The sequence below is a fragment of the Strigops habroptila genome, chromosome 6, assembly GCF_004027225.2.
Source record: "Strigops habroptila isolate Jane chromosome 6, bStrHab1.2.pri, whole genome shotgun sequence".
In the NCBI taxonomy this organism is placed as follows: domain Eukaryota; kingdom Metazoa; phylum Chordata; class Aves; order Psittaciformes; family Psittacidae; genus Strigops; species Strigops habroptila.
Genome location: NC_044282.2, coordinates 25,956,664 through 25,969,629, shown reverse-complemented (window position 1 = coordinate 25,969,629; position 12,966 = coordinate 25,956,664). Strand labels below are relative to the sequence as shown.

Below are 12,966 nucleotides of genomic sequence, written 5' to 3'. Positions count from 1 at the left end.
TGGTCTTGGCAGTCCTGGGGTAAGGGTTGGACTTGATGATCTTAAAGGTCTTTTCCAACCTAGTGCACTCTGTGATTCTACGATCCTTCCGCCGGAGCCCCGACGCTGAGGCTACTCTGTGGAGCGCTGCCGGCCGACGCGGAGTCACATCTCCGGCCGAGGCAGCCGCCTGAGGGGACGGGCGGGGAGGGGCGGGGCGGGGCGGGGCGGGGCGGGGCGGAGCGCAGAGGGGGCACAAGTGCGCAGGCGCCGGGCCCTGTCGCGTCCTCCCGCCCTTCGGGAGGCCGCGCCGGCGGCGAGGGGTGAGTTGTGGCAGGGAAGGGGGGTGAGGAGTCGCGAGGAGATGGCCGTCACCCTCCGCCCCCTGAGGGGCCGTGCGGACCATGGAGGCGGCTTGGCCGCCTCCTTGTGTCCCGGGCAACCCCGCCTGGGTTTTCCTCTGGGAAACTCGCCCCTTCGTCCCCGGTGTAAAGCCGGTAGCGGCGTTAGGAGCCCCTTGGGGGGAGGTTTCTGTGCTTTCCCTCGCTGTTCGTGCTGTTCGGGGCCCGGCTGAGCCGCTCGGCGGCTGAGGTTCGCGTGTGGGCTGGCGGTGTGCCTCACGGAGCCCTGTGGCCGCCTTTAGCCGACCTCCCGCCGCCCTGACCTCCCCGCTGTGCCCGCGGCTTTGCTGGGGTGTGTTTGTGAACCCAGTCCGTGGGTCCGCAGCTGCGCTCTGCCTGGGGGAATTACGGGGCAGGGGGGAACTTAGCCCCGCGTCTCCTCTGCCCCGCGGTAAGCGCGGTTAGCCGGGGCCGTGTTTTGTTCACCTTCGCCCAGGTGGCATCTTGCAAAGGACGTTGTGTGTAAAAGACCTGAGTCCTAGGGCTGCTGAGGGGGGCGGACGCAGTGACTGTACCACAAGGGGGTGTGGGCTGTCCTGTCATATGTGAAGTTTAAAATAGAAAGGAAAAGTGTTTGCTGGCTTTGTCTTTTTTAGCCAGTGCTACATGATCTGCAGCTAACTAAAGCATTGGGCAAAGGCAAGCAAAAACCCCAATCCCATTATCAGGATAACAAGGTTGAAAATCAGTGTGCTTAAGCTGGGAATGTTAGGTAACACCAAAGGCAGTCATTAATATATATATAAAGTAAAATTCCTGGTGTAAGAAGACATCCTGAGTGTCAACGCGGACTTGGCGAATGTAGCTCGCTCTTTCTTTATAATAATGACATTTACTTTTTACTCTGTTTTTAGGAAGTATTCAACATTAATTAAAATGTCTTCCACTAACCCTCCAAATGGAAGCGAAACACCCAAAGAGAGAAAACCGGGACTGAGAAGAGTTCAAACAACTATGCTCTTCCGAGCTGTGAACCCAGAGCTTTTCATTAAACCTGTAAGAGGCTCATTCTGAGGGAAACTAAACAGGCTTGGAGAGGCGCGGTTGCTCTAAACTTGTCATTGCTATTCTGTGTGCATTATGTAACCGTCTCTTGTTATACAAAGCACCCAGTAATGTAACTAAAAATATTTTTACTTTTTTTCACTCTGATTGTTACGAGCCCAGAACATTCCATTGTTTATGCCAGCTTTTATTTCACTACTATATTGTCTGATCCTTTTGTACCTAGCCAAGTTGCTTTCAGAAAGACTGTCTACAGACATATTACCCATGTAATTTGACAGGTTAAGTAATGGGAGTCCTCTTTAGTGTTTAAAAGGGAATAAAACATAAAGTGCAAGCTTTCTGGTGTGAAAGGGGGGGATTTTTGGTAGCTTTTCAATATTTTTTATTTTTGTTGCTTTTTTAAGGAACAAATTGATTTTAAGCAATGAAGTTGATGGTACTTGGGTATTATTTGCACTTGCAGAACCCAGCAAGACTGGATGAAATTTTGTGCATATAATAAAAGGAAATTCTGTGATAATACATTGTGTGTTTTACCCAGAATCACAGACAGGTTTGGGTTGGAAGGGACCTTGAAGATCATCCAGTTCCAAGCCTCCTGCTATGGGCAGGGACACCTTCCACTAAACCAGGTTGCTTGTCTCAGTAGAATGTTCAGATGAATTCTGTTAGAAGTTTGTATTTAGTTACGTTTAGTAATTGGTTTTGGCCTGTTCATTCATGCTCAAACAGCATTTCTGACCAGCAAAAGACAGAGCACTGGGCAATGCTATGTTTTGTCTCCAGAGAGTCTTCTTTTTCAAAGGGCATTCCTTTCGCTGTCAGAAAATCGAGTATCCTTTCTTGCTGCTTATCAAAGTCACTTGGATCAATCTGCTATAATGCAATGATAATTCTTGCAGATATCACAACCATTTACTGTTCACTTTCTTAGCCAAGATAGAATAATGTTTGTGTTGAATGAAGAGATGTTTGGACTAATATAGATTATTTTTTTTCTTGTCAGAACAAGCCTGTGATGGCATTTGGGCTCGTAGCAATTACCCTCTGTGTGGCCTACCTTGGTTATTTGCATGCAACAATAGAGAATAAAAAGGACCTCTATGAAGCAATCGACAGTGAGGGGTCCAGGTATATGAGGAGGAAAACTTCCAAGTGGGACTGAGAACGTAAGGAAGGAAATCAGCAAATCAGTCACAGAACTTTGCCAGGCAACTGCTATTTTTTTTTCTCTGTCCATAGAAATAATGGATAAATGTTTCTCTTGGTGTTTAATCCAATTCAAGTTCCTTTGTAAAATGCCATGCCTGTACAAATAAATTGCAATTAAGAGATGTGTGAACATAAAAGTGATTTTAAGAATTGTCTGTGAACGCCACAATCTGTCAGAAGACATGAAATTGCTTCGGACATGCAGTCAAGACTGGTAAATGCTTTAGAAATGCACATGACAGTTCATCTCACTTCTCTCTTTGCTTCAAGTAAGTGAAAACAGGTTTGTCTTATTTTTTAAACAGAAGTATAATGCATTGTGTGTGAAAAGAAAAAGTTGATCTCTTGATCTGTTGATAGTTAACAGTGTAAGTAAAATAATTTTAAGGCAAGAAAAATCTGATAAAGGAGTCATTGGAGGATTGTATTTAATAAAGGAATTTGTAAAATGCTGGCCAAAATATTCCTTGGATGCTAGTATATTCTTCCTTGTAATTGAAAAAAACCCCAGTAGGTAGATAGAGGAGAAAAAGTGAAAGGACTGCTTCTGCCAAGAGAAACACAGAAAGAACTCAGCTGTGACCTTTCCTGTTTGGCATCATAGAGCAGATCAGTGAACCTACTAGTATGAGCTTGCCAGTTGCTATGTATAACTCCAGGTTAGCCAGAGCTTGTGCAGTGTTCTTGACTAGTCATCAGGACTAGTTTATTCAAGCTGCATTCAAAAATTGAATTTCTCTATATTGCAAGGTACATTATATAATACTAATTCATTACAGGCTACTAAACTCAAAATAAGGAGTGGGAAGTCTAAAATCAACAATGAAAAGACTGTTCTTACAATGACGAGACCGTATCCACTTGAACAATTCGAGTCTTGCCAACCAGCCCTGTGCGAGGCGGCCATTGGCAGTGTGCTGGGTGGTGCCGCTGTAAGCGTGGCTGCAGGGCAGCTGCATGCTGTGGTGTTGCCTTGGCACAGGAGGGAGTACACTGTACAGGTGGGTGCTTTTCTGTTTCGGCACTGAGGCCTTCTTTTATGAGATTCTCCAGCTGCTTCTGTGTTCCTGACATGTCCTAGATGGTATCCCATTAACCAAACTCCAGAACATGTGGTGGGAGTGCACATACCAGGGGCAAGTGCCCTTTTTCCGCAATGGACCCTTATGCATGTTCTTGGTTATATTTTTCTATTCAGCTACCTCATATTTCCAGCACTGTCAAGGGCTCCCAAGAAGCTGAGGCATCTTTGTTAACTCTCTTTTGGACAAAGTGCGTTCTGACAGTCCAAAGAAGAAAGAACATGCAGTGACGTCTGTTTGCCACTCGGAATTGCTCTGGGGTTTGTTACCAAATTATTTTGTTAGTGAAGGTAAAAAAGGTGAATGTCTGCCTTGAGGGCTCTATTCTCTGTATCTCTCTATAAATCCTTCACATTGAACCTGTGATTTTCCTCCTGTGTGTGTTTTATAGTTACCTGTATCCTGAATTCAGCTGAGCCTTGGTTTGGTTACCTCCTTCTGAGAAGGGAAGTGAGCTCTGCCTTTGATAAAGCTATGGGAAAAAAGCCTTTTAAAGCATATTCCCCTCTGTGAGCCTCACTGCCGCACAGCAACAAGGTCCTGGGCAGGTCTGAAAGCTTGCAGGTGAGGAAAGTACTTGCTTTTTGCTTGGTGAAGGAATTTCCAAGTGAATTGATCAAATATTCAGAACTATCGTATAGTGCTGTGCATATCCTGTGGAATGTGTTTTGTTTCATAGGATGTGATGGATTGTTGGAATCAATCTGTTCTTTCCAAAAGGGTCACACAGGATTTTAGCTCTCTTCATGCACAAGTCTGGTATGTTTGCATGAATTAAAATAACTCCAAACCCAGTGCTACAGTAAGCATATTAACCTGGTTTTCTGCAGGCTTTTAAAATACACGCTTTGATCATTATACCTGCAGATGATTTGAAGTGAGAAAGCCCAGTCTCTCATTTTCACATATTTGGGAATAACAGCTCTCAAAATTTTAAATTATGTTTTGTGAAGTGAATATGGATCTGGAAGGATCTGGGGAAAAGGAAGTCGAGGGGGTGGTGAAAGATAAAGGCCGGGATTGACCTGGGCAGGGTCAAGGTGGTGCGTGTGCCAATGGCACTTCATAGAAAAGCTGTTTAAGATTAGGGCCTCGTATCTGGTGGTGGGAATTGAGTCCTGTTAACCAGGTTAATTTAGAACTGCCCAGGCTGAAGGAAGAGTATTTAGATTTGTCATTGTTAAGGAGATTCTCTGTATTTATTGTAGCAGGTGCTGCACGGGTAACTCTTAATGCTACAAGAATTACATATAAAAGGGAGATAAAGCAGTGCAAACACAGAGAAGAATGTAGTTAATTAATAGGTGTTATAGTATCAATACTGGCATTTGCTGTTGTAAGTACCTGATTTATATCATAAAAACTATGTGTATGGGGATTAAAGGGAAAAAACCCCACTCTACTACTCCATTGCTATCAAAATTTGTTTGCTCAGCTCTGAAAGTACAGCTCCTCTTATACATCTGGAGGAGAAACAAACAGCGCCAATACAATTTCTTTTGTTCGGCTTTTCTCAATTTCATCTTCAATATAGTAAGAATTATCGACAGTGGATAATAGGTGGCTTGACAGGAACTATGAGTCAAAATGATTTTCCGGGCAGAGGCTTTTCCAGGATTTTGCTAATTCCTTACTGTATGTGCTGGCTTTTCTCATCTTTACCAAGAACAGCAACAGAATTCCATGATTCAAATACCTGAAGCAGCAGCTATTATACTGCTCCTAAAATCTTCGCCTACATGGTTTGAATAGGAATTGTTGACATTCAACAACAACAACGAAAACAAAAGCTACTGGAAAGGCAAAGCCTGCTGTGACACTGCTCAACTATTACCGGGAAAGTTAGTTCTTTGTGAGCAAAACCAGCCCTGCCTGGTAACGGTTGCTCTGCAGGGAGCTGCCTTCAGGCTGGAAGGGGTTACTTCACGAAACCCTCCCTCATCATCTGCCTGCAGCATGTTACTGAGTTGTCAGCATGTGTGAATCCTAACTGGAAGGCAAACATTTCAGCTAACTTGGTAAAAAGTAATGGTCAGTGATTTTTCTCTCTTCACCAGCTTGCATGTTTTCTGTAGCAACAGTTAAGTGTTTGCCTGCAAGCAAGAGATCTATCAGGAATAGAGTTCTGACATCGTAGTAACTGTATTACAGAAAAACACCAGAACACCACAATGATTAGAAGTCCTGATTTGGACTCCTTCATGTGTTGTGCTGCATGTTCAAAAATAATACCACCGCCATCTTCCAACGCTACTTTTGATCGGCTTCGGGAGTATAAGCCTTTCATAACACGGTATTACACTCATCGTGATATACTGGGTGAGTTTGGTTCTGAAATACATTCCTTGCAATCTGAGATTTAGGAAAACTCCAAGAGCTGTTGTATCCCTCTGTTCTTGACAGTCATGAAGGTGTTCACATCTCCGTAGGAACAAACTGTGCTTACCTTCTGAATATTAATAAATCTCGTATATTCAGGGTCAGTTGTCTTGTGGTGCATGATGGTGTTCAGACTTGGGCATAGTGGAGTCCAAAAGAGAATTAGCTGTAAGACCATTAGCAAATGTTTTCTAAGGCTCTAGTTTGGAAAGAACTATGTTTGACTTAACGTTTGCAAAGATCATTCCCTTATCCTTCAACAGGACACAGCTGAGATGTTTTATCCTGAATCCTGCCTTATTATACCTGATTCATCTGCTGACTTTAGATTGAGGCTCTGCAGGTTCTCTTGAGGTTTGATGTTTTTGTGGCATGTCATAACTATAACCTCAACAATAAAGGAAATCATGGTAGCATTCATACTTTTGAGGATCTAGCAAGAATCTGAAGTATCTTTATATGCTATACCTAATTGTCAGAGAGGTTTCTGACCAGTGAAGTTATGTAGAAATCATGTTGTGCATTTTAATTAATGTGCGTTGTGAAGAGCAGTGTGCTTGGTTTCTATTCTAAACAATATCAACAGATTATCACTGTAATGAGAGCCTGGGCAGCGGGCTGAGCACCCTGCATGTGCTCAGAACGTGAAACTTCAGCCCTGCATTACACACACACAGTGTGAAACACATCGAGAAGGCCAGAGACAGTCTCTTTAAATGATTTTACTGCTTAATATACTGGACTGGGGGATAGCTGTGCGTTCAGAGCACAACATGCTGGTTGCTAGGCTTTCTGCACTGTCTGGCTTCTATTTTGTTGATTTGAATCAGTGACCCCTTTGTCCCATCCTGCTGCTGTCTTCCATGTACTTCATGTGAGCTCTGTGAGAGGACTCTGCCCACCCATGTGGATTGGGGAGGAAGACTGGAGTGAAAGAGGGAGGGAAACTTAGTTCTCCACTGGCTGTGTGAAAGCTGGATCTCCTGTGGCTCTATTCCTTTTTAATTTTCCTTTATAGTGACCCAGGAAAATGTGACTTTTTGGTCCTGTCAAGACAGAGAATGGGATCCAAAGCAATGCCCAGGCTTGGCACTGAGTAGGAAAGATGGAGGATCTGAAATTCCACTGTTGGGGTGGATAGGTGTTTGAATTGCAGAAAGGCATCTTTATTCACTTCCCTCTGCAGTAGCTTCTCTTTTAGGCAATCCTTGGTGCTGAAGACCATCCTTTTGAATTGAGTTAGCACATTCACAGGAGGAGATGGTGATGTTAACATCTTACTTAGACTCCATCCATGTTGCTAAGGGGAGCATCCCTGGTGTAGGCCCTGTGAAGCAGTGCGGCTCACCACCATGCTGCTTTGCTCCCCCTTTCTAGGAGGGATCAGCTGTGTCTGCAGTGCCAGGAGTGCTTGGACTCTGGCCAGGCACAGCAACCCTAGAGACAGAAGCATTGCTTTGTATGTGCATGGTCTGTTCCAAACACCTGAAATATTCTGCTGTATCCTCCTGAGAATATTTATTGTGTGCCCCGAGAGTGGCATGAACGAATCTGAGGGCACCTTGAGCAAGAGGCCTCTCTGAAAGCCTTGGAGGACTTTGAGGATGCAAGGAACCAAAGGAGGCACCGTCTCACCCATAGCATCTAAAGGAAGCAAAGCTACCCCCCAAACTGCCATGACATTCAGTCACAGACAGAAATGGGTGAATCGCTCCCCAGAAAGCTGAGGACTGACCCATGGCTTGTGCTGTGCAGATGGCCATCAGGACAAGGAATCAGGAGGGACACCTGTGATGCTCCTCCTGTTCTGTAGCCTTGTCTAGGAGGTGAGAATTGGGTTCAGCACCTTCCTGTTATATTTACAGAACTGCGCAAGCAATAATAATGGTGGTTTCCTATATATGAAATGAGGTTGCATGTTTTTTAGCCTTCTGACTTTTAATTCAGGTGTGAAGCCAAGGAAAGGGGTGGGGAGAGAGGCACAGAGTTCTGCACTCTGGTTGTCTGCTGTGCATGATCAGCTTGTGTTGACTGTGCAGAGATTGGAGCACATGTTGAACAAGAAGAACATGAAAAGAAGGAGGCAGAGGTGCGAGAGTGCATTGAAAAGATGAAAGCTGAAATTTGGTCTCAGGTAAATTAAATTATTCTCCCATCATTTAAATGATTGTTATTCTTTGGAGTAATGGCTATAGCATAAAGAGAGTTAATAAAAAACTTTGGGGTCTCTGCTTTAGAGCTGTCACTAATTTCAGCTTCTCCTTTGTTCACAGATTTCTGTGTGCGCATACTTCTCCCATTTCTGATCACAACAAAGTATACTTTGAAGTAATAACAGATTTTACATCTGGTCTGAGAATGGCCTCTAAAGCACACAGAAGTTATCAGTTGTTAAAGCTGTTCCCTACAGTGCTATGTAAGATTCTGACATGTATGTTATATATATATATGTATCGTGCTTACAACTGTGGCAGCTCAGCGCTATTGTGAGGCCACATTTGAACAGGAATCACTGCAATAAAATTGCCCAATGGGCTACAATGGATTTTGCTACCTGGTTTTAAATTTAACTTGCTCTGATTTCTTAAATCGCAAATAGAGAACTATTGTTTATGTAACCTCTGCTTCTTCTTAATAGGATGTTAATAGAATGTCAGCAGCTATACTTAAATAGTAACTTGTTTTAAAGGCTGAAACACTCAAGGAAGATGCAGTGGAAAAAGCCCTCAACGAGGCAGCTGCTAAGCACAGTGCATTTGTACAAGACCTTCAAAAAAGATTTGAAAAGAAATTAAGGGTATGAACCAGTTTGTTTTTATTACCATGGAAATAGCCAGTGCGACAGAACATGTGTTTGACAACCAAGAATGTCACTCTGTGTAAAAAAAAAATACATATTTTTTTAAATGCTTGCTATAACCAGAACCTCCATTCATCTGAGATTTGAACTCCAGTGTCAGGAGAAGTACTCAGACTGAAAGATGACTGCCTTTGTGCTAGATAAGATGTGAGCTTGAGTTAACTGGATTTTGAATTCACTTTCAGCACGTTTCACTTTTTTTTGTTTTTGTTGAATGAAGATTGTGAGCTCTGTTGAAACTTCCTTGTCAGGCCCTGATTCAGCCAGCCACTGAACTGATCAGGTGTGTTTCTTAGAGGCAGTTAGATACAGGCTTAACTTTAAATCTGTCCTCAAGTTTCATGTCCATCAAAGCTAGACAGGTGTTTAATTGATTTGCTGAGCCTGGACCCTGAATGGAGAGGTGGGGAAGGAAAACTGCCAGCATGTGTATACTCCTAAATGAAGCACACTAACTGTAGCCTTAAATTTCTATATATGTTTAGCACGTTTCATATGGCTGTTTGGATATCTGAGAAAAGGCTCAGAGATATACAAAGAGAAAGGAAGGAAACTGCCTTCTGGATCTGAGCCTTCCTGCTTTCTGCACCACTTCACAGGGCTTTTTGCCACTAGAGCATGCCAGCACTCCTCAGTCAGGTATTATGCAGTCCGTCTAACACTTGTCATCCTTAGCCTTGCAGCCTCCCACTGGCAGATGAAAGGCTCACAGAGAATTGCTGGAGTGTTTTGCTTTGGAATTTTATTTTATACAAGTTTCTAAATAGCTATCTGTTTATACTGCAGGCAGTCAAAGCAATGTGCTTGGCATCTGAAGAGGAAAAGCAGGGAGGCTTACAGTGGTCTTAAGTTTCTGGTAGAGTTCATTCCATTTTATGGAGTTGTTTTCCAAGGGAGCTCTGTCTTTTGCTGTCATAGCATCTGGCAACAATAGTTGCCAAAAGCTTAGTTCCTTGTGTTTAACCATTCAGTTACTTGCTATCATAGATCTTTTTAAACTATTTGTGTTAGACTATTATTATAGTCTATTATAGATCTTCATAGACCTGAGTGCTCAGGATTTGAACATGGAACATTTGTCCTGGTAACATTGGCTCCAGTGACTAAGGACAAGGGATCGGATACAGAATCCTACAACTGAAACAAAAGAAGAGGCAGATATAACTGAAGTAATTGCAAGATGTTTTAGATTTGGTGGGGCTTGTTTCTTGCAGTTCATTTTAAGAGGTGAGCTAAATGATTCATTAGTGAGCTAAATGCTCACTAACAGCTTGGAGAGACAGTGGCAGAAAATTTACTCAGCTCCTGTCTAAGCAAACAGATAGTGGCAGCTAACAAGCATATCACTGAGTGATTGAAGTGGGGTTTTTACCTGTAGGAAAGGCCAAAGACAATCGCTTTTAGCTGATAGCCTCAGGAATGGCTTTTTTGCAGCAGTACTGATATGGCCACCACCATTCATGGTCAAATGGTTTTAGTTAGGCTTCCTGTAGGCATGTGAGCCTGTGAAGAAAATACATCAGGGAACTTTTTGTGCCTTATGTAGAAAACATGGGTGATGTAGATGTGGAATGATGTTACAGTAAGTCACTGTAATTGCCCCATAATATGTTCCTGAAGTCTGTTCTGCTGGGCGTTGTTGGGGATTGTTTAAAGACAAGTGAGGAAAAAGCTGTTGTCACTACTTACATCTACTTTTAACTTTGCTTAAGGAAGAGGTGAGGAAGGCAAAGGAAGAGATGCAGCGGTACGTGGAAGAACAGCAGAAGAGAGAGGCAGAAGCTGCAGAGCAACGCATGGCTCACAGACTTGAGAGGATCCTCATGGAGTGTGCCCGGGACAAGATGCGAGCTGTGGCCAAAGCCAGAAAACAGGAGAGAGAGGCGGCCTTTCAGGAAGCAGCCACTCTGCACAGGTGCTCTTAGTGTTTCCTCTGACTTGGCTGGCAAAAATGCTGGGCTAAAGAAAATGATTGGAATTGCATCAGCATTGCTCAGATGCAGGTCTTCTAGGAAAAGATCGACAGACCCTTCAGAAAAAAACATATTTGGAAATTACAAGTGACCAGCAAGAGTTGCAGGCTCACTCTCTCCCACTGATGCACCAAGTAGAAAACAAACATATTTTGTTCCTAAAAGCAAATATCACAAGGCCAACCAAGGATCCAGAAGTTTCGGTTTTTATAGCTGATTTAGAGTCATCAGAAATAAAGATCTCGGGGCTTATTGTGCCATTCATGACATCTGTGCAAAACTGAGATCTGCAAGGCACAGGAGATTCTACCTGTATAGATTAAACATTGTGAATTAAATAGCTTTGATGTCAGAATAACAGCACACCCCTCTCCCTTGAGAGTAGAATACGTTTCATTTTTTGACAACCTAGACAACAAAATAACACTATCACAATGAAAAGATCAGTTCAGGTGTGTTGCTTTGTAAGATGCTTTTCATTTTCTGAACAGAGTCATACTTAAGTTTTGATCCATTATTTAATACCTTTGTTATCACTATTAAAACATGCCCTTTCTGCCAAAGATAAATGACATTCCATATAAACTTAACTGGCCTCTTTAACTTCTCATGTTAGCAGAGTTCTGCGAAAATATCTCCAGCAAAGTGGAGGGAGCACTAGCAGAGGGCAGAAATTGTTTTCTCTACATCAAAGTATTTGGCTCAGTAACCTTAATGGATGGCAGATACACCATTTTTTGCGTATCCCTGAGCCAACTCTGGTGAATAGCACCCATGTATATAATATAATATAAATTATATTATTTATTACTGACATGCTAGCACAAATATGTTCTCAGTAACGTTAAAACAAAATTACAGATGAGTCTGTAGTCTGGAAATAAGTTCTTAGATTTAACTTCAAGGCAGCATTTTAACTTGGGGGTAGAATTGTCAAAGTCTATTTGAAAATCAATGTGTACTTAATTCTCTTAATTCTCAAAGAAAGAATTCAGGTGTCCCTTTCGCTCAGAGAGAGACCTGAATGAAGAGTGAAATGCTAATCCTTTATATTTTTCATTTGGAAGCAAGCATCATTAAATTATTGCTAGATATGACACACACAGAAATAGAATCTTCTACAGCTGCCTTTCTCTGCGTCATCAGTAGCCTTCTTTTACCTATTTCAGAGGTCCTATATCAAGTTCTGATTTCATGTATATTTATAGTTGAATAAGAGAGTTTTTACAACAACCTAAATAGACTTAAATTGTTTTTTCAATAATCTTTAATAACACGTGTTCCCAACAAATCTTTTCTTCTTTTTCTTTTTTAAATAGAAAGCGCTTGGAACAACTCAAAGAAGAAAGCAGGTTAGCTGAGGAACAATATCATCAGAGTATAGAGCAAGTAAAAAAAGAAAAAAATCATGAGATTCATATTGCCTGCAGTATCATACAAAAAGAGACTGAGATTGAGATTGAAAAACAGCCCGAAGAAGCAGAGACTTTACAGGTTGGTGAGCTAGAAGAAGTGATGGTTATGCTGAAAGCAGCAGAACAACAGGTAAAGACTCTCTCACAAAAACTGGAAAAGATGACAGAATGGAAGGACAGCTTGGAAAATGAAATACAAGCAACAAGACAAACCTTTCAAAGGTATATTGATGTCACGTTTCCTAACCTGTCCCCTGGACAAGCAGATTTTATTTTGCCATTCAGGGAAGCATTTCAGCAGAACGACACCCCAGAAGCACCATAGGACAGTGACAGTGTAGGAGAACTAGTATCAGAAGTGTGAGACTCACAGCTGTGGGTAAACAGAACTACAAACAGGTGATGTTGAAAAATAAAGTCATCTCTGTTCACTGAATTACATGAGTGTGATTAGAATGATACAGAGAAAAATAACTACCACTGTATTAAATAATTGATGAGCCATGCTTAGAAATTATCCATTAATTTTCATTTTGCAAATGCTAGGGCAGAGGTTGGAACATGTAACGCTTGAGGAGCTTCCCGCTGAGTCCTTCTTCAGAAGGAAAAAATCAGAAAATCTAAGCAGAAAATCTTACTTAAGCACCAGCACTTGGA

At 42.3% G+C, this 12,966-nt stretch overlaps 2 protein-coding genes across 3 annotated transcripts; both read left to right on the top strand.

Annotated features, from left to right (window-relative positions):
• The first annotated feature begins 214 nt into the window (after nucleotides 1–214).
• On the top strand, nucleotides 215–3,054 carry SMIM8 (small integral membrane protein 8). Of its 2 annotated transcripts, none has more exons than XM_030489363.1 (3): nucleotides 215–302; nucleotides 1,235–1,376; nucleotides 2,395–3,054. In XM_030489363.1, exons 2-3 carry the CDS (start codon nucleotides 1,257–1,259, stop codon nucleotides 2,551–2,553), a joined length of 279 nt encoding a protein of 92 aa, XP_030345223.1. In that variant the 5' UTR covers nucleotides 215–302; nucleotides 1,235–1,256; the 3' UTR covers nucleotides 2,554–3,054. The 2 variants fall into 2 exon arrangements, with proteins under 2 accessions (XP_030345223.1, XP_030345224.1); XM_030489364.2 differs by having other exon boundaries at nucleotides 278–295.
• A 2,703-nt stretch (nucleotides 3,055–5,757) lies between these two features.
• Nucleotides 5,758–12,634, top strand: C6H6orf163 (chromosome 6 C6orf163 homolog). Its single transcript, XM_030490364.1, has 5 exons — nucleotides 5,758–6,001; nucleotides 8,101–8,195; nucleotides 8,751–8,858; nucleotides 10,634–10,836; nucleotides 12,214–12,634. Exons 1-5 carry the CDS (start codon nucleotides 5,854–5,856, stop codon nucleotides 12,632–12,634), a joined length of 975 nt encoding a protein of 324 aa, XP_030346224.1. The 5' UTR covers nucleotides 5,758–5,853.
• The last annotated feature ends 332 nt before the right edge of the window (nucleotides 12,635–12,966 follow it).

Bases quoted from the DNA above. Each gene is read 5' to 3' on its own strand.
- SMIM8 (XM_030489363.1), top strand. From the start codon at position 1,257: ATGTCTTCCACTAACCCTCCAAATGGAAGCGAAACACCCAAAGAGAGA. The intron at 1,377-2,394 runs GTAAGAGGCTCA...TTTTCTTGTCAG, and splicing joins CAGAGCTTTTCATTAAACCT to AACAAGCCTGTGATGGCATT.
- C6H6orf163 (XM_030490364.1), top strand. From the start codon at position 5,854: ATGATTAGAAGTCCTGATTTGGACTCCTTCATGTGTTGTGCTGCATGT. The intron at 6,002-8,100 runs GTGAGTTTGGTT...TTGACTGTGCAG, and splicing joins CACTCATCGTGATATACTGG to AGATTGGAGCACATGTTGAA. The intron at 10,837-12,213 runs GTGCTCTTAGTG...TTTTTTAAATAG, and splicing joins GAAGCAGCCACTCTGCACAG to AAAGCGCTTGGAACAACTCA.